Source organism: Phodopus roborovskii, unplaced genomic scaffold (genome assembly GCF_943737965.1).
Source record: "Phodopus roborovskii unplaced genomic scaffold, PHOROB, whole genome shotgun sequence".
NCBI lineage: Eukaryota > Metazoa > Chordata > Mammalia > Rodentia > Cricetidae > Phodopus > Phodopus roborovskii.
Genome location: NW_026125575.1, coordinates 1,356,946 through 1,378,231, shown reverse-complemented (window position 1 = coordinate 1,378,231; position 21,286 = coordinate 1,356,946). Strand labels below are relative to the sequence as shown.

General features: G+C 43.9%; 1 protein-coding gene across 1 annotated transcript in view; it reads right to left on the bottom strand.

The window, feature by feature from the left end:
* Dnah11 (dynein axonemal heavy chain 11) overlaps positions 1-3,103 on the bottom strand; it is a 294,048-nt gene extending 290,945 nt beyond the window's left edge. Inside the window, exons 1-2 of the mRNA XM_051177827.1 lie at positions 2,765-3,103; positions 749-892 (exon numbers count right to left, since the gene is read on the bottom strand). Coding sequence (XP_051033784.1) covers positions 749-892; positions 2,765-3,058 — 438 coding nt within the window. The 5' untranslated portion in view covers positions 3,059-3,103. The remainder of the gene's footprint in view (positions 1-748; positions 893-2,764) is intronic.
* Between the last annotated feature and the right edge of the window lie 18,183 nt (positions 3,104-21,286).

Below are 21,286 nucleotides of genomic sequence, written 5' to 3'. Positions count from 1 at the left end.
GAAGACAGCATGCTGTCCAAACTGGACATGCAGGACCCACCGGAAAATGACTGCTGAACTTGCCGAGACACGATGAAGCATTAAGACTCAGCATGGCACCCCACCATGGGGAATGGGCTCCAACAAGCTAGCTTATGTACCAGGTTTGTGTGGTGGTCCTACTGCCAGGGGCCCCTCAGCTAGTCCAAGCTTCACAATGTCTCCCACACACAGAGGGAACCCCCCACCTCTTAAAAGCATTACACCTCCCAATGCTAAAGACCAAGCCTTTTTAATAATACCACCAGACTCAACTTACAGCACATGGAGAAAAGAATTTCTGAGCAATTACTGACTTCATTACTGTGTTCCATTCTCTGACATCAGTGAAGCTCCATTTAGTGGCTACTTTCTAACAGGGATTTTAAAAAGGGGGTGGGGTATGATACCAACTCTCCAAAATGTAAACACTTCTCTATCCTGAATGTAACTTAACCTATAGCTAACTGGCAGAACCTAGTCAGCTCCCAGTGTTTTAAAAGGGGTCTGGGAAGAATGGAAAGGACGAGTGGTCTGACGAGTAACAGCCTATTCCATATCACTAATTCCGTATCAGTTCATGAACATAGTTGAGAAACCAGCTAAATGTGATCACTGTGTACACCTGGCCAAAAAAGCAAGACTTCTACATGCTGCTCTTTTTAACTATCCAGAGACGGTTCAATTAATGCCAGGTGTCTGTCGATAAAGAAAAGATTCAGACCAGTACCTCATCTAGGAACGCAGTAACATATGTGAGCAATGGCCAAGGCAGTTCTCCAAATAAAACCGCTTGGGAGAAATCACTTTCTCCCGCATTTTCAGTCATCTTCTTGGCAAGATAAACCAGCTTGTGTTTCACATCTCTTGGAATCTGGAAGAAGAGCAAGATAATTTAGTTCAAGTTCACTACAGTCTCTTTGTTAACGGGCAGGATTCGCTGTATCCCCCTGGCAGGCCTGCCGATAGAAGTACAATCCCTGGCATCTGCCCACGTTTACAAACGTAAACAGAACTCTGTTGCTCTTCCATGTCCTGGAAAAGGGGATCCTCTCCTTTTTAAAATATCACCTTCAGAGACATGTCCACACAACTCAAGGACCTCATAAGCAAACCCAAACATGAGACCGATTCAATCTCTAGTGGGTTTTGTTTGTTTTTTAATAACGTTCTCCTCTTTTGGAAATTAGCCAAACCGAGATAATGACAAGACACAAGGGGTTAATTTGTATTTCTGTTGTCAAGGCAAAGAACGGGAAGTATTTAGCCAAGACAGTTAAACATTCCTATAACTGTTGAGTCATTTTTGGTAAATGCTACACTATTCAGCTTCTGTGCTATGAGCTTAAGGTTTATCAGCTTGTATGACAAACTTTTTTTTTTATTTTACAAAGTTATAATTAGGAGAATACCAAAACAAAGATACTCAAAACTCAAAGCTGTAATGCAACCTTCCTGTTTATGTATTAATACTCTTCACGCTTATGCTGATGACCACACCTGGGATGATCTTTACAACACAAACCCCAGGTGTAGCTCAGCTGGAAGATAACCCACTGGGCAAGAACTCCAAATTCAGTAAAGGAAAAGAAAACAAAGGAAAGACGATGCCTCTTAAGCACCAAGCCAGTGCGGATTACACGCTACTCCTCCCATCGCCTTTCCTTTTACAATATTATTACATCATGGAACTAACAGGTTTAAGGAAAACCACATCAGAGAATTATTCAACTGCACACAATTTTAGGAGGAGTTGTATTTATATGCAACTTTACAGAGCACACTTCTTGTACAAACAAGTATAGGGGTTGCTTTATTTGGAAAGCATGAATTTACAGTTGGAGAGTAGAGAGTTGGCTCAGCTGTTAAGATATTTGTTTCCCTGCACCCATGTGGTAATAGTTTACAACCATCTGTAACTCCAGTTCCGGGGAATCCTACACCCCTCTTGTTACATCCATGGGCATCAGACACACAGGTGGTGCACAAACATACATGCAGGCAAAACATACATACACCTAAAAATAAAGTGAATATATCTTCTAAAAAAAGAATTTACAATTCAATTACCAGGATAATGCTCCTTGAAATGACTAATAATTAATTTATGCTACAAAGATGTTTGTTCTGTGTTTTAAATGACACCAGTCTTGTTTGGTTCTTGTTGAATGTTTGGTTTATGTTTTTGTTTGTTTGGGGATTTATTTATGTTTTTGACAGTGTCTCGGGGTGTAGCCCTGGGTGTCCTGAAACTAACTAGCTATGTAGCTCAGGCTGGCCAGCCACGAATTCAAGGATTCTCCTGCTTCTGCTTCCTGAGCGTCAGGATTAACGGTATGCGTCAAAGCCTGGCCAGCTTGACGGTTTATATTTAGAACTTGGTTATTTCTTCCTAGGTCAAAAAGGTAGTTAGCAGATACCCAGACAAAATACGCAAGCATCATTGCTGTCATTGTTTGAAAGGATATGACTCTGGGGTTCCCACCGGGACTGAAACAAAAGTTATTTTCTCCAAAAGCACACCTAGCATGGTACACCCAGGTTGTGCTATTATTATTATTATTATTATTTTATGTCGTTTTACACAACTAACTCTACAGGCAGGCACCCCTTCTAGAAAATTAACCTGCAGCCTCTTATTCAGATGAGAGCTGGTGCACAGGGGGGGGGGGGGGCATGGACTTCTGCGGAATCCCAGAGGCTACAAATTAAGTTTAAGCCTCGAAGTGGGCGCCCCTCTCCTTACCTCGAAGGAAGACGAAAGCCGCCCTGGGTCTGCGACACTGAACACCAGGCTGGCCGGACCTGTGCTCTCCAGAAAGTCCCCGAGGACCTGCCGGTGGTCTTCGCTCTCCAGGTACTGGCTCCAGGTCTCCTCTGGGAGCGCCAACGCCTGGCGCAGGCGGCTGCCCAGGAAGAGCACCCGAGGGTCCAAGGCGAAGCGCTTCGCTCTCCGTGCGGCCGCCGCCTCCTCGTCGTCTTCATCCTCCTGCTCCGAGGGGCTGAGACGCAGCACAGTCCCTTCCTCCTGGGCTGCCATCTCGTACTTGCGAGGGGACTCTTGGAGAGGATTCTCAGAGTCGTGCACCACGGAGGCGCCCACCGTCCTCTGCGCGCAGTGTGAAGGGGTGGCCAGAACTGCATCGCGTCCCGTTGCCCCGGAGATAGAGGCCCCGCCCCAGATCAGGAGTGGGGGTGGAGCGAGAAACCTGGTCCGCCTAGTGAGTCCCAGGCACAAGCAGGGAAATCAAGCAAAGGAAACCGCGATTTCTCTGTCTTTGCCTCCTGGGCATCATGAGGGCTCCTAAAATGTCCCAGAACTGGTTAGCTGCTCTGGATTCAGCAGTACCGTCTTGAGCAGATATTTCGGCTCTGGTTAGTTTGTCTTAACTCCTAGAAAGCACGGCCTAAGAGCTCAGTGTTTAAAAATGGGCAAAGTATGCCACAAAGTAGTTAGGTAGAAAGAAACGCCAAAACCCGTGTTCGTTGGCAGCTTTAAATTCTTTCTGGACATTGTCCCAGTAAAAAGAAAAACTCCCCCATTTAACTGTCCTAGTTGCCAAAGTTGAAGGTCTAGACATCACAGGTCCTGATTCCCATCTCCAGACTCCAAAAGAGACTGCAAAACAGTCTTTGAAAAGGCCAAAGTGCCCTGCAAACCTGACTACCTGAACTGTATCCTTAGATCTCACATTTCTCAGCGCAGTAGTGAAGAGAGGAATTGTAGCTGAGGTGGAGCATCCGCAGGTCATGTCCGAAGCCTGGCTTCCATCACAGCATCCAGAAATACTACTCTGTCATTCCCTGATACTCTCATTAGTAAAGTAGTAAGAATTTTAAAGAGGGGGGGAGTCTTCAAACTAAACAGTTTTAACGCATTCCTTTTTATTATTTATTTAAAAATAATATTTCAACTCCCCCCAGCCCCTCCCACAGGAACTGCCAAGGAGACTTTGCCCTTGATAATCCATGGATGTCTATAGTAAGAATCGAACAGACCTGAACATCATTTTGTTTTGTTTTCTTTTGGGGATATTGCCTCTCATAGCCATCTATAAGCTTTTCTGTTTATGCTATCATATATTTTAAGTACGTTTCTGGAAACTCTCCATAACGATGTCACAGTCATAATCAAGTCTGTCTTGTGGTCCATGGTGTCTTTCTCTAGTGTCCAGATGCTAGGTGTAGGGAGACTGTTAGTATCCAGGCATCTGTACTGGCTTGCACTTAGGTTCTGACAGGGTATGTCCTCAGCTGCAGCCACTAAGAGCACCACCTGTGCACACTTACTATGCTCCCTTTTAAAAGGGCCCTGCCCACCTCCCATTTCTCTCTTTCTCTCCCTCTCCCTTCCTCCCTGTCTGTCTCCTTCCCCATTCCTGTCCCCAGAGGCTGGTGTCCCCTCTCCCCTTTTTCGATTCACTTCCCCCCCCAAAAAAAAACCTCCAGCCAAGCTCTGCTACATGAGCACACATTTTTAAAAATTACAACACTAAGAGTGAGTTCATATTTTCTCAGCCTTATATTCTGGTTTGCACATCCCTACCAGATTAAATTGAATCGATGGCTACTGCAGGGTATCCCTGCAAACCTGACTACCCGAACTGTATCCTTAGATCTCACGTTAAAGCCCAATTTGGCGCTAATCCCACACTTCTGAGATGGGAGGCAGAAAACACCTGGAATCCCACAAATGAGTCAGCCTGCAGTACACAGACCAGCAGCTGATACAAGAGAGGCCTGCTTCAACAAGGTGAGAGGTGACAACAACTCCCCAGAGTTGTCCCCTGACCTGTGGCATGTGCCTGCCGTATACATCGTACACACGATCGCTTAATAAATAAAGTTATTAAAACAAAAAAAATTTTGAGTTAATAAACTACTCTCAATAGGGGCAGGAAATTTTTCAACAAAAATATTAAAGTAAGATTTTCAAGTACTTAAAAATCTAACAAAATAGCAAATGTATATGTAGCAAAGTTTTCAACAGTGAAGTTGCATTGGAGTAAGCCTGCCAGACACCAGATATCACTGTTAAATAAGGATCAGGATAAACAAATAGGCCAAATAGATGTTTATTCAGGGAGAAATAACTTACAACCTAGACAGATGAACATCAGGAAATTCCACAGGATGCTCTCCTATCCGAGTCTGCCAGCCAGAGCTTTTCCCAGCTCTTCCTCAGACCTCCTTCCACAGGTCACTTCCGCCCATGGCTCCACCCCCAATGGGCGTGGTCAGTGCAACAGAAGGACTATCTCACTTCATAAGCCTGCCAGACTTGATGCAGTATTCACCGAGGGCAATGCGATTTTAACTTACCATTGGAGTTTTTCATTTTGTCTTGTTTTACAGCAGAATAGTTTCTTTTTCAGAAAGCATATACACCTGTAATTAACGATATCTAAAAATACAAGCAGAACGTCAGAAAGTTTGTATCTTTCATGGGTCGTAGACATTAAGAAATGCATCCCTGTAGATAATTTATATCTGAGTAATAAATTCATCTCATAGAAAGGTGTGCTTTTTCTCAGTATTGTATCAAGTATGATATAAAAGTACCAAACAGGTACCATGATGGATTCACCTGGTTTCTCAAAAAATCTTTATAAAATACCTACTGGATGTCAGTCCCTGTCCTGGGTTCTGAGCACAGCATACTGAGCTCTTGTCCTCACATGGCTGGTTTAAACTAGGCTTGCATGGGCTGGAATCAGGCTGTTTCAACTGGGTTTGCCTTCCGTTTCTATAAGGTGCCTAGTGTGCAGCCCTAGCAACCATTCTATTTTATTTATTTAGTTAGTTAGTTTTTCAAGACAGGGTTTCTCTGTAGCTTTGGAACCTGCCCTGGAACTCGCTCTATAGACCAGGCTAGCCTCTAACTCGCAGAGATCTGCCTGCCTCTGCCTACCAAATGCTGGGATCAAAGGCGTGCGCCAACACTTGCCTCCCACCCAACCCCCACCCCGGCAACTCCAAGCAACCATTTACCTTCTGGGTGGGTGCCTCAGTTTCCTCACATGAAATAGGAAAACCAATTAACTTATCAGTAAACACTTCTCACTGGCCTTCCCTTGAGAAGAGCTCGCTTTAATATTTCTGTGGTTGGGATGTCCTTGTCAATTGGTAAGTGGTGTTTTGGAGTCACTCACAATTGTGCTGGGCGTCATATGTGACTTTGCATCTCGTAGTATTGATGTATGACATACGGTGCATCCGTGGCTGGGCCTTCATGTTTAGAACTGTAATGTCTTCTTGGTGCAATGCCCTGAATCGGTGTGAAGAATATCTTTTCTCACCATATTTGAAGTCTGTTTTGTCAAATATTGGAACAGCAACAACTGCTTGTTTCCAAGTGCATTTGCTTAGGATAGCCTTAAAACATCCTTTTCCCCTGTGCCTGCCTTTTGTGAGGAAGGTGTATTTCCTGTTGCCTGGCCCAACCTACTAGTTAGTCTGTGTGGTTTTGAGGAATTAAGACCATTGGCATTCAAAGCAACCACTGAAAGGTGTGAATTGATTCCTGGTAACTTACTGATTTTGTGGCAGCCTTTGGTTCTTCCTCTCTTGCTTAAGAATCATTCTAACATGGCTTGTACTTTTTTGCTGGCCTTGTGGATGGATTTTCCTTTCTCTTCAATCCAGGTAATTCCTTCAAGTATAAGTATTTTCTGTAGAGCTGGCCGTAAATTCCTTTAGCCTATCTTTCCCACAGAAAGTTTGTGGGTGTTTTGTTTGTTTGTTTGTTTGTTTCTCCTTCAATTCTGAGGTGCAGCTTTGCTGGGTAGGTCTGGGTTCTAGACTGAGTTGGCCATTGCTGTCTTCCTGAACTTGAAACATACCCTTCCAGTCCCTTCCTGGACAAGTCTACTTTCTTTCTAATGTGCCCACCTTTGCATGTGACTTGGACTTTTTCCTGCGCCATATTCAATCTACTTTCCTTGTTCTGTTTATTCAGTGGTTTGGTTCTGGAATGCTGAGGGAAGTTCTTTTCTGGCCTTGTTGCTTGGTGTCCTAAATGCTTCCTCCATCTGGTTTGGCATCCTTTACTAACTCTATGCTATCAGGATCCTTTAGAAAATGATTTCTAGCTTGCAACGTGAGATTCTCTTCCACCTACATGGCTGCTACTGGTATTTGATATTTTCAGTGTCACGTATGTCTTAGAATTCCCACTATACCTTGTTATTATTATTTGATCTGTGTCCTTGCAGGACCACTCCATCTCTCCCTTGTCAAGTTCGGATATTCTGTCTTCTCCTTGATCATTCCATCGCTGAGAGTTTCCATGATGCTTTTTATTTGACTTACTGTGTTTTACATTTCTAGCACTTCAAACAGATTTCTTCAGTGTTTCCTTCCCTTTGCTGAATTTCCTTTCATAGTTTGTATTACCATACTTAACTTCATTCAGGTCTGTGTTTTCTTAACCAGGAGTTCACATTCCTCTTTGATTTCTTCTGGGTTCCCTATCTGGGATTTCATCTAACTCGCACTGACTGGATGCCATTGCTATAGCATCTGCAGGATTTCCGTTGCCTTGGTTTTCCATGTATCTCTCATTCGGGCTTATGCATCTGGGCTCATTTCATGGCTTGGTCTTCTCTGTATTCAGCCGAATCCTTTCCGTTGAAGCATCTTGTGATACTCTGAGTGGGACTTTGATATGGTAGAGTTGGAGTACACAGCTCATAAAATGCTCCTCAGTTCAGAAGATCAAGATAGGATATTAACTGCAAAAACAAACACAGCCTTGTACTAACCAAATAATACCAGTTGTCCCTTTGACTTCAATAAGTTAGAGGATAAACGACAAAGGACAGTGTGGTGTGTACTCGGATTTTAGTGACTAAGATTATGTGGGGTGGGGATGGGGTGGAGGTGGGAGGTGAGGTTAGGGACCAGCATTCAATTGGCTTTGAAAGAAAAACCAAAACATGGCTCGGAGGTTAAGAGCACTGGCTGTTCTTCCAGAGGTCCCGAGTTCAATTCCTAGTAACCACATGGTGGCTCACAACCATCTAGAATAAGATATGGCACCCTCTAGAACACTGTGTACATAATAAATAAATAAAACTTAAAAAGAAGAAGAAGAAAAGTTCAATGCAAACAAAAACAGTCTGAGTAATGTCCTACCTGTACAAGGTGCAAACTGGAGGTCTGTAGGCCTCAATTTCCCTCCCAGACTGGCAGAGAATCCGGCACATAGATGTCCCCAGAAAAACCAAAACAGAAAATTCACTGGGAAGAGAAGACGGGAAACGGGTAGAATCTACAGATTTTGGAAACAAAGTTGTATATGGTTGTAATTAAGAGGTAAAGGAGAAGGGGAGAAGGATAAAGGAAAGGAATAAGACTTAGCAATGGGTCGAAATATATGAGCTCTGGGCGAACAGTACAATGGAGAGTGCCTGAAAGTAGAGTGGACGAAAATGTCACAAACAGCTATCCTAGAACCTATCTGAGCAAGGTACAGACAAAAGCAAACTTCTGTGGTACATATATGAAGGTAGAGGTTAACAGGGAGTAAGAAATTAGCAGAATACTCACAGAGTGAATTAGTGACAGAGCTTCCCTGAGTTCAGAGGTGAAGTTCCCCACCTTGCTGGTGCTGGGGGCGGAGGGGTGAGAGTAGGAGTCTTTGGTCTCTGCCGTCCATGATCTGTGTAGTTTTAAGTCCTTTCCTAAAGGTTCACTTGGACCCCTGCACTCCATCTTTTCTACCAGGTTCAGTGTGTGGAAGGAACAACATTTCTCAAGCCATTTGTACCATTCTTAATGAGGCAGCTTGATTCGATGTTTGGCGCTAATTCCAGATGACTTGCAACTGGTGTCCCCCACCTTCTTCCCCTGCAGGGATCATCCCAATTAGTGAGTTCATATACAGACCTTGTTGATGGGCGATGTCATTCTGTAAATATGTTTCTCATACTAGTTAATGAATAAAGCACTGTTGGCCAATAGGAAAGCAAGGTAGACGGGACTAGGAGACAAGGAGGAAAGAGGAAGTAGGAAGGAGGGGTCAACATGGAGAGACTTAAGGGAACAGAGGTCTTGGCCTTCTCTCCGGTAAGATAAGACCACGTGGAAATACTTAGATTAATAGAAATGGGTTAATACTTAAGACAGAGCTAGCTGATAAGAAACTAGTATCTGGCCAACAGCATTATATCAAATACAGCGTCTCTCTGTGTATTATTTGGGGCTGGCGCAGCAGCGGGACAAGACCAACGGTGGGCGGAAAAACCTACACCTTACACCTTGTCTCTTGGAGGAACTGACTATATTGTGAATTATCTTGACTGTTTTCTTAAACAGGGTTTCAATGACCATGATCCTAATCTGCCGTCTCACCAACAAGTTCTACTCTCTGCTTCTTGACTCCAGCTCTGAATTTTAATGGAACTCGTTGTCACCCAAACTAGAGAATTCATTTCCAAGTTTCCTTTGGAACCAATGGGAAGTGAAAATCATTGAGACATACAACAACATCTGATTTCTTAGCTTTGGGCCACTTTCCACTTCTCTTCCCAATTTGCTGGCAAGGATACAAATATGGAATGCTGAGACACATCCAATCATGCAAAAATACATTAGGCATATGGAAGGCTGCTGGGTCTTCCTTGCCATAGAAAAAAAAGGAAAATTCAAACTATAGGACATAGGACAGTTATATTATTTTATTTTTTAGATTTCTTTTTAGTTCTTTTGAGTTTCATCCAACATTTTTTTTTTTTTTTGTCATAGTTATCTACTCCCCTGACACTTCTAAGATCCACTTCTGATGGGGCGTGTCCTTCTGTATGTGTGTTTCCGCTTGTTGGTTGGTGAATAGAACACTGATTGGCCAGGAACCAGGCAGGATGTATAGGCAGGGCTACCAGATGAGGAGAATTCTGGGGAGAGGAAGACAGAGAGGATCGGCCAGAGAGCTGCCACAGAGACAGCCATGTAGCTACGGAGAAGATAGGACTCCGGGCATTCTCCGGTAAGATGAGGCCATGCAGAAATACATAGGTTAATAGTTATGGGCTAATAATTAAGAGAGGGCTAGCCAGTAAGAAGCCTAAGCCATTAGCCAAACAGTTTGTAACTAATATAAGCCTCTGTGTGTTTATTTGGGACTGTAAGGCTGCGGGACCAGGCGGGACAGAAACTTCTGTCTACGCACTTCCCCAGGTGGGACAGAAACCTCCATCTACACACTTCCCCCTCTACTCAGCCAGTTTTGTGCTCCACTCCCTCGCTAATCCATCGAGGCCATTTGTGTGGACTGAACAGTCTCGGCTGTATGGTCTTTCACTCAAGCATGGTTGACTTATCTAGGGCAGCACTGTTAGAGGAAAATGCCCCTCTCTCCCAGCAGCTAACAGTTGCCAACAGCTCCACCATTAGGGGTGGGGTTTCATCCCCCACTCCCAGTCTTGTGCTGGATTTGGTCTGGCTTGGGCTTGCAAAGGTCTTGTAGAGGCTGTTGAAAACCCTCTGAGTTTATATGTGCAGCTGCCCTGCGTGTCCAGAAGTCACTGTTTAGTCATGGATATGCAGTGCCTCTGGCTGTTACCTCCTTTCCACCTCTTCTTTGGCTGCTCCCTGGGATGAGAGGGTGTAGTTTTGTCCTTTGTAGGGCTGAGCTGCTGCACCCTCACAGCGAGAGTACCGAGCTTGGTGGAGGGTGTCGGGGTTGAAACACTTACCGGACCACCACTAGAAGTAAAGAAGAAGCTGCCATTTATTACAGAGAGTAATGGGCTTATATACACAAGCCAGGAGATGGGCTAAACATAGGAGAAAGTCATGCATCACCCACACCTGGGGTCAAGGCAACTTTGTTTGACCAGCCTTGGGAGCACGGGAGTTCTACAGCTGGGTGGGGAGGAAGAGAGCTGTAAGGGACAAGTACTTAAATTTCCCAACACTGAGCATCCTTCAGTCCCTTCTTGGTTCTCTGTACCTTGACTGGTGTGGGTCTGTGTTAAACACCACATACTGAAAGGAGCTTTTCCGATAAGAGCTGAGAGACTCTGAGCTTTATAATTTACTCTTCACAGTAAGGCACTGGAACCACACCTTCCTAGCTCTTTAGCCAATGAAACCCAATCTATGGGTGTGATTTTTCTGGGGAGGTGGAAACAGTTCACATCCTCCTTGGGAAAACAGGCCCTCTCACCACAGGGTGCTCAAGATGAAACAATCACAGAGCACTCAGAACTTGTAGAAAAGTGATCTGTGCATTGCTTTGATGCAACGAGCTTCCTTCTGGGAAACTGGACACAAGGCCAGACACTACATTGGGAGCTGTAAAGCAGGCATAGCCAAATGTGTGGCAATCAGAGGTTGATGAGACATAGTGGGCATGCAGTGGAGAAACACACCACTATAAAAGGGGGCAGGAAGTGTGTCTACATGTTTCCCGGAATGCTTCCTAAGATACTTTTGAGAAGAAAAGAAATGAAAGAGACAACATGTGTACTGCCAGCCATCTATGAAAGCAGAAGGGTTGTAACACAATAGTATTGCCTATATATTGCTTTATGAAACACAAGGGAATAAACTCCAAACTTAAGAAAATAAAAGTGTTTGCACTTGGGACAGAATGGGGGGAGCTAGCCTTTTCGATGTACTTTTTACAGATGACTTGAAGCACATCAATATACAAAAGTTTAAACTTTGAAGCAAAATCTATAAAAATCAAAAGTAAATGAAACCAGTGTAAACAACTGTGTGTTGGAGTCAGTGGAGGAAAAAAAAAATCACATAGAATGATATCCCGTGACTTTAAAGCAGCAATTAGACAGTATGTCCCTGATGTAAATCTAACCGAAGGACAAACAGAACTGCATAGAACAAAAATAAACAAGCATTTTAAGTGGGTTTTCCAGATTGTGGTGCTGTCGATGATAGTCTTCTTGGAAGGCTGCTTGTGTGTTACGGGCACGAAGCTGACACAGGCTGGATTCTCTGGTACTCAAAGGTCATTTATAAGGGAGCACCCTTGCGGGACCAGGTGGAGGCACAAGTTGGACTGTCAGGAAATTGCAAGAGAAGACTTGCTCTAGCTCGCAAAAACAAAACAAAACAAAAACCTCTTAAATTCTTTCAAGTAAGACAAGAGAGCCACACCTTTAAGGTTCACGGCCTCAAGTAATGTAGTGTTTGGATATTAGTACACCAGGGCAGGAATCTGAACTCTGTCAAGGAAGCCCTTTTTGGGTAGTGTCATGGTGTACTAGCCAGCCAGCAACAATTGGTGGGAATACTTCAATACTGCCTGGCTGGGGTGGGGGGATGGTAATCTATTCAAGCTCTACACAAAAGCAAATGACTTGAAAAGCATAACTACCGGTAGATTCTACCTCACTTCAGTAAGAATACAAAGAAAGCCATGAAAACAAAGGTTAGCAGGGTGATGGTGGCACATGCCTTTAATCCCAGCACTCTGGAGACAGAGGGAGGCGGATCTTCGTGGCTTTGAGGCCTGCCTGGTCTACTGTAGTCAGCATTTCTGCCCCCATGGTTCCACAGCTGCTTTGCCCCAAACAAACACACAAAGACTTATATTAATTTATAAACTGTTGACCAATGGCTAGGGCTTCTTATTGGCCAGCTCGGTCTTAATTATTAACCCATTTCTATTAATCTAAATATTTCCACTTGGTCTTATCTTACCGGAGAACGGTCCGGAGCTGGTACCTCTTCCTAGGCTACATGGCGTCTCTTCTCAGCACCTCACTCCCCAGCATTCTCCGCATCTCCCAGCCCCGCCTGTCTTCCTAACTCTACTGGCCAATCAGTGTTTTATTCATCAACCAATGAGAGAAACATATATACAGAAGAACATCCCCCATCAGTCCACAGAGCTAGTTCCAGGACAGCCAAGGCCACACACACACAAACCCTGTCTCCACCCATCCCCCACCATAAAAGCAAAGTTGAAGAGACTGCAGTGGACCTGAGTTTGGTTCCCAGAACCCATATCCAGTTGCTCCAAACAACCTGAAACTCTAGCTCCAGGAGTTGTGTGGCCTTTGTGGACACCACATGCACTTGGTGCACACACAAACAAGTTGGCACATACACATAAACATTTTTTTTAATGTTTGTAGGATGGAAAGGATAGAGATATGCATCCCCTTATACACTGCTGGTGGGGATATGTATGGGTGCAGCCACTATAGAAATTAAAAAATAAATAAATTTCATATATATATATATATATATACATACATATATATATATATATATATATATATATATATATATATATGCCAGGTGTGGTGTCCCATTATTGTGATCTCAGAACTGAAGAGGTGGAGATAGAAGGGGTAAATGTGAGCCTCATCTAGGTAACAAGTTTGAGGCCAGTTAGGGCTACGTGAAAATCTGACTCAAAAAAATGAAACACCACTACACACACATGCAAACTCTCATATATTCATATACCACATACACACAGAGAACAGAAAGATAATCAGACACAAGATAAATGAAGTTACATCAAAAACCCTTCATACCTGGTTTGTAAATTAAAGTTTCAGTATAAACTCATATTGTACTTTATCTTTCAAAGATTATTGCTTAGTTTTGCTTTTCTGCAAAGCATTTAAAATTAGAAATAAGTGGAGTGTTGACATGATAATTACTTAAGATACTAGAGTGGGAGGAAGCTATAAACACTTTTAGGAAGTGTCGATGCCCTAGCAGGCCTTTTTTGTAGGAGCGGCAGGAGATGCAGTTGAGGAGGCAGTGGTGAGGGTATTAGGGAGTGAGGGAAACCTCTCTAAGAACTGAGGATGATGGGGCTGGTTCAGCAGGTAGGAGCTCTTGCTGCTCTGTCAGGGCTGGGATTCTGTCCCCAGCAACTTATCAGGTTGGCTCAGCACCTCCTGTAATTCCATATTCAGGGGACCCCAGATGCTCTTCTGGCATAGTAATTCACATGCACACACAAGCACACACACACACACACTCCAAACACACCACACACCACACATCACACACGTACACACACACCACATATACCATACACACATCACACATACACCACACACACACACCACATATACCATACACACATCACACATACACCACACACACACACCACATATAGCGCACACATCACACATCTCACACATGCACACACACTACACACACACACACCACACATTACACATTTCACACATGCACACACACTACACACACACACCATATATTACACATCTCACACATGCATACACACACTACACACATACACACACCTCACACACACACCACACACATACCACACATACACACACACTGTACATTGTCTATGACAAGATCATTAGGAGTTTCAACACAGAGTTGGTGAACTTGAAAACAGCGCAACAGAAATTCCCCAAAAGGAAACAGGAAGAGATAAAGATAAAAGGAAATCCCTCCACATCTCCAAGCTGCAGAATGATGTCAGTCCCAGAGCCAGAATTGTAATACTGGAAAGAGAAGAGAGAATAAATGAGAAGAAATGTTTTAAAATAACAGCGGAGGCATTCTTCTGAAATTAATATCCAACCACAGAGATTAAAAAAAAAAAAAATCCCAGGACACCAAACAAAACATGACAAAGCAATAAATCCCCATGTAGGCCTGTCCCATCTAGGCTGCTGAAAATGAAAGACAGAGAGAATCCCTTAGAACGAGGCAAAGGTCAAAAGTGGAAAGGAGAGAGTTCCAACATCATTAAAGGGCTGAAAGGAAAAAATAAATAGCAATGGAAGATTTCTTGTGCCATCTTTAGGGCTCTACAGAGGAACAGACCCAGTTCAATGAGTTATATATTCACAAGAGGATTTATTAGATTGACTTACACAATCCAGGCTGTGTATCCCACGACTCTGTACTACAGAGAGTTTACCTGGTAGCTGCCCAGCCCACCATGTTGATGCCTCAGCAGTCTGAATCTGGCACTAGAAGCCTAAAGGGTTTGTGGAAAGGTACTTGTCTTCGGTCCATGTAGCAAAGCCACAGAAATTAGGCTCTAGTGTCTACAAAATGACAGTGGCAGCAGCTGCAATAAGACAAACACACTGACCAGTGTGAGAATCAATGGTCCTCACTTTATATTGAGGGTACCGGAGACTCGGAGTAGTGGACACGATCGGTTCATTCATAACCTTTCGGAGTCCAGAACCAGCCTAGAGAAAGAGCCGAACAGCTGGTACGCTGAGCTGGCTTTATCAGGCCAGTCCCTGCACCAAAACAATTCCTGCCTTCTGCCTACTTCCCTGTAGGCTGGTATTCCAGAGAGTTACAACCCTCTCCCCCATCCTCTGGGGCTCAAGAGCCTCCTCTTTTGCCTGAAACTTTTCAGTCCTAAAATAAACTAACAAGTGCCCAGGGAAGCAAGTGCTAACTGCTGGCTAGGGAAGATGAGAGTCTAGTCTTCCTCTGCTTATCTGTGACTCATTAATGATCTCTAAACACACCTCACCTTGAGAATGGACAATGACGATTTCTTACCCTAGTAATGAACAAAGGCAGACACAGGGCTGCTCCTTCATCAGACCTCTTAAATCTGGGCCGCCCTAGGGGGAGAGTCTTCCTCCCTTCCGTCAGTGCTTTCCAGAAATGCCCTTGCAGACCCACGTTGAGGTACATTTCTGTAGTGAGATAGTCTGTCTGTGGTACTGACCACGCCCATTGGGGGTGGAGCCATGGGCGGAGTGACCTGTGGAAGGAGGTCGGAGGGGGGCCAGGAAAGGCTCTCTTTTTGGCGTGACTCGGGCAGGAGAGGATAGGGTTGAATTTCCTGGTGTTCATCTGTCTAGGTTGTAAGTTATTTCTCCCTGAATAAACATCTATTCGGCCTATTTGTTTATCTTGATCCTTATTTAACCGCGTTACATTTCTTTTAACGTGGCTCTAGATCCAACCAGGTTGACAATTAAGATTGATCACCACCACAAGTCATACTTGTCAACTTGAACTTCAACACATCTCTTTATGTGGTGATTAATTTCCAGACGAAGACAATAATGACAACATCATGAATAGACTTAACATGGTGAGACTATTGTCCGCACAACCAAACTGTACTATTCTTCCCCAGTGACAGATGACAAAGGCCTTTGAGGAACGCACTGCTGGTTAGTTTTTTTGTGCAAAGAAGGACCATCAGCTGAGGAGTTGACGCCAATGGTTAGCCTATTGGCAAGTCTGTGTGGGTATTTTCTTGACTAATGATTGATGGAGGATGAGGCAATTCACCGTGGGTGGTGCCACCTTGGGCAGATGAATCTGAGAGGTAGCTGAATGTGGACCTGGGGAATAAACCAGGAGACAGTGTTCCTCCATGGGTGTGGTCTACGCGTCAGTTCCTTCCTTGAGTTTCCACCCTGGCTTTTCTTTACAAGGGACTGTAAGAAACAATTTCTTCTTCAGGTTGTTTTTGGCCATGGTGTTTATCACAGCCATAGGAAGCAAACTAGAACAGATGGCTAGTCTTTTAATATCCCATAACTTTTATAGGATAAAATAGGTTTAAAATACACTGAACTGTTGGCGATATATCTTGCAGTGATATATTATTTATGATTTAATAAAGTTTGCCTGAGGGTTCAGGATGCAAAGCCAACCACAAGCTATAGAGGTCAGGCAGTGGTGGCACACACCTTTAATCCCATGACTCAGGAGATAAGCAGATGGATCTCTCTGAGTTCAAGGCCACCCTGGCCTACGAAAGATCGAAGAGTAACAGGGCTCATGCCTTTGATCCTAGCTCTTAGGATCACATGCCTTTAGTCCCAGCACTAGGGAGGTGGACACTGGAGTGATGTGGCTGGATGGAGAAACAAATATAAGGAGGAGGAGACAGGAACTCAGAGTTTTTGTTGCCGAGGACTCCGTGGAAACAGGATTGCCCTTTCAGCTTGGTGGAGGTAAGATCTACTAGCTTAGTTGCTTTGCTTTTCTGATCTTTTGAAGCTTGAACCCCAATATTAGTCTCTGAGTTTCTATTTTTCGTGTTGCATTATCTCAGGGTTATATTACATGGTAGAAAAGTGAAGGGAATCACAGATGTATGCTTCCTGTCTGTGTATATGCACACAAACATTCTTTTCTCTAGAAAAATATAACAAGTGTATTTAGAATCATTATGAAGTTGCACTGTTGAGACTCACTCACTGAGACAATCTAACAGCCCACGTTTAATTAAAATCCAGAGAAAAATGAAAGAAACAAAAACCACTGAAACTCGATTTTTTCCCCCCACAGTCATGATCTAGATATATTTTGACCTCATGAGGAAAAAGAAATCTAACATTCTGAACTTCCAAAGCTGTAAAGAAGAGAGGAAAAAAAAATTAAGGATGAAATGTTTTCACAGATAGTGGATTTTGAAGAATTCCATCCTTCGGATCTAGAGAGATGGCTCAGCTTAGAACACTTGTTGTTCTAGCAGAAGACCCTGGTTAGATTCCCAGCACCCACATGATGGTTCATAACCATCTATAACTCCAGTTCCAAGGGATCCAACACATTCCTCTGACCTCTGTGGGCACATGGCACACACATGGTACATAGATACATGCTGGCACAATACTCAAACACATAAAATGAATTTAGAAAACAAGAATCAAGTGTGTTCTCCTTGTAGCCAGCATGTTAACTGGATGTCTTTTGACATAATTGTTAGATATTTGATACAATATGGATAGCTGTCACCACCAGCACTTACCAGGCTTTAACCTGGGAGGAATGATGACAGGCTCAGCAAGTTGGTTTTGAGTATAGATTTAACTTTACACTTATATCAGAGCAATACACACAAGCAGAACAAAATCCTGGGGACCCTAGCCCCTGGGCTCACAACCAGGATACACGTCTGGCGCGGAGACACGGACGGCTCTTGATGCCTCAAAATTCCTCTGGATTCAAGCAGCAAGTCCACCAAGGTCTCCGGTTCAGTTTCAGAGCCACCCTTGACTGTGCTTAAGATTTTGGACAAAAACCAGCACGAACGAACGCCAAGAAAAGCCACATGACTTGAGGAACTGTAATATGTGGTCTAGAAGTAGCAAGACAAAAGAGTGTAAGGATTCAGGCATTATACGAAGGGCAGGATACGCACACTGGCATTCAGGCAGATACTTAGACAGCTCAAAGGACGCTATGTTGTGTTACCTGGCTGCGAAAGGACTCTGTAGGCATGTGCAAGCTTTCCCTTTTAAGTGCATGGCTCCCACCTGTTCACCTTTCCCATCTCTGTTCCCTCTCCCCCTCCCATCCCTGTTCCGGATGGGCCAACACCTACCCCTCCCTTTGCTCCCTTTCCCATGGTTTTGGTGGGGTTTTCTGGTTCATATTTCATGGCCTGCAGCTGCAGCAAAACAACAACACAGAGAGGATCTTGGCGCTACTGTTTAGGTTGTCGGCAAGGTTTGGGTGACGATGGAGGCAGACAGGGGTTGTGGGCCAGGTGAGGTGATAAGCAGGTTCCTGTCAGGAAGGCTAACAAAGAAAGAAAATCTCAAACATCTTTTGAGACTATAAACATGAATTTAATAATTAATGGGGGGGGGTTCTTGTATACCAAACAAGCCATGGAGCAGAAACACAGGGCTGCGGCAGAGGCAAAGATGGTTCACTTAGGAAAGATACACTACCAGGATGGTGGTGCTTGACCAGCCCAGAGCTCAGCAGTGGTACACAGGCCTGGGAAGGCTGACCATGTGCTGGTGACGGTGCTCCAAGAGCCAGCTCGCAAATCAGGCAGTGGGCAGTAAGTTTGGCTTTCACAAGCTGCCACTGGACGAAATAGAAAGACTTCTCTTGAGTTGGGACTCTATAAACTATAATCCTGGGAAACTCAGAGCAACTGGTGCCAGACTACACGTAGGAACTCGAGGCTTGAGGCATTATTCAATAAACTGACAAGTGGATCTGTCTGATTTCATCTCACTACAAATGTCTTATTTCTGAGACAATTTATAAACTAATGCCAACCCCATAAGAAACTGCAACTCCGTTCTTCACAGAACAATAAAAAAAATCTTATTAAGATTTATTAGAAGCCCATTAAGACCTTGGAAAAATCTAACGGGAGAAAAATTAAGCTGGAAATATAACCATACATACCTGATTCCAAGTTATGCTACAAAGCCGTAGTAACAAAAGCACTATAAGTATGTATGGCACAAAAAATATGTAGACCAGTTGCGTGGAACAGATGACCCATGCACAGGCCCATACAACTACAGCCACCTGACTGTTGGCAGAGACTTAATATTTACCAGAGAAAGGATGGCCTCTTCAACAAACAGTGATGGGAAAAGTGGGTGTTTACATATAGAAGGGCAAAAACAGAGCCTGATCTTTTACCACATACAAACACGAACTTCAAATCGGACAAAGAACCTCACAGTGAGATCCAAAACTCTGAAACTGCTATGCACACACATGAAGATGATAGGGCTTCTGAAAAGGGCCCAGGTTGTTCGGGGGAAACAAGGCCCCAAATCGACAAAGGGACCTCGTGAATTTAAAAATTGTGTACGGCAAAGGAAACAGCGGCCTTCGGAAGGGGAGGGAGCTGATGGTAACTGTACATCTATAAGGGGGTTAGCGTCTAAACTATACAGTGAACTCAAAAAATATAAGGCCGAAGAACGAGAAAGCAAGCAACCAAATATTAAAAATCAGCTAGGGAAAGCAGACAGAGTTCTCAAAAGAAAAACCCGAAATGGCCAATACAAGGTTTTAAAAGTGTTCAGCATCCTTAGCTAAGGGGAAATGCAAACTGAAAGTGTTTGAGATTCTTTCTCACCCATATCGGGTGCTGGAAAGGGTATATGAGAGGAAGAATCCTTGTTTACTGTTGGAGTGTAAACTGGTGCAGCCAGGATAGAAATCACTGCGGAAGTTTTGCAAAACACTAAGAATATTACTACATATAATCTAGCTATACCACTTCTGGGCATATATGTATCTGACGGTCTCTATGTCTGACTAAAGAGGCCCTTGTTTGTCTGTCTTCAATGCTGCTCCATTCCTATTAGCACGGAAATGAAGCCAGCCTCAAGACCTACCAACTGATGAATGTGTAATGAGAATGCCATACATACATACATACACACACACACACACACACACACACACACACACACACACACACACACGAATATTGTTCAGTAGTAAAGACGGATGACCAGAAAGACCTGGAAAATATATTAAGCCGGATAAACAAGGATCAGACACAGAAATGCTGCATGTTCTCTCTCATGTGAGGAATCTAGATTATAATTTATATATATTGTACTTATGAGCGTGTACAGAGGCCAGAAAACTAGAGAGAGACCCACAAGAGAAAGAAAAGGAGAGAGAGGCCTTCAGGGAGAGAGATGTAGGAAGTGTAACAGAACACAGAGGATTAGAAAGTTGTTTCTAGAGGTGGAGGACATAAAACAGGGATGGGGAACAGGAAGATGGGAGAGAGCCGGGGATGGTGGGGAGAGTAAACAAAACCATGTATCAGAACTCATAAAAGCGACTCCTCTGTTGCTGCGGCAGAACACCATGACCAAGGCAACCTATAGAAGGAAAAGTTGATTTGGGACTTTTAGTGCCAGGGGGATAGGAATGAATGAATCATCGTCATGGTAGAGAGTACTGCAGGAGGTAGGCATGGGTCCAGAGCAGCAGCTGAGCCCTTTGTGCCCGCCCAATCCACAGCACAGGAGCAGAGAGCAGGCACTCTGAGAAGGGCAAAAGTATTTTGAAATCTCAAAGTCTACCTCCCCCAAGGTCACATCTCATTATCCTTCCCAAACAGTTCCACCAACTGGGGAACCAAATATTCAAACACATGAGCCTACGGGCCCATTCTCATTATACAGCATCATTCTCACAATATAGCATCATTAGGACACCCAGGTTATTAGAGACACAGAGTAATAAAATGTTTAAAAGAAGAAAAGGGATACACTTCCACAGGAGGGAGGGGGCTGGAGCAGAGAGTTTGACAGCTTAAATACCAGCTGTTCCAAGGACAAAGGACGGATACTTTCGTGGTAGGTGGGCCATGTTTGGGCTCATCTGTATAACATGGGCCTTTTCCCTGCACGCTCAGTGTATTTTTTTTTTTTTTTATGCATGTGTCTCATTATCATCTTAAATCTCCACCAGGGGTGTGCACTTTATTGTGATGACGAGCCACAGGTCACCTTCAGACTCTCTGAAGTGTCAGTGGGCACCAGTAAGTGTCCATCCTTCCTGTCTGCCCGTGTTTTTT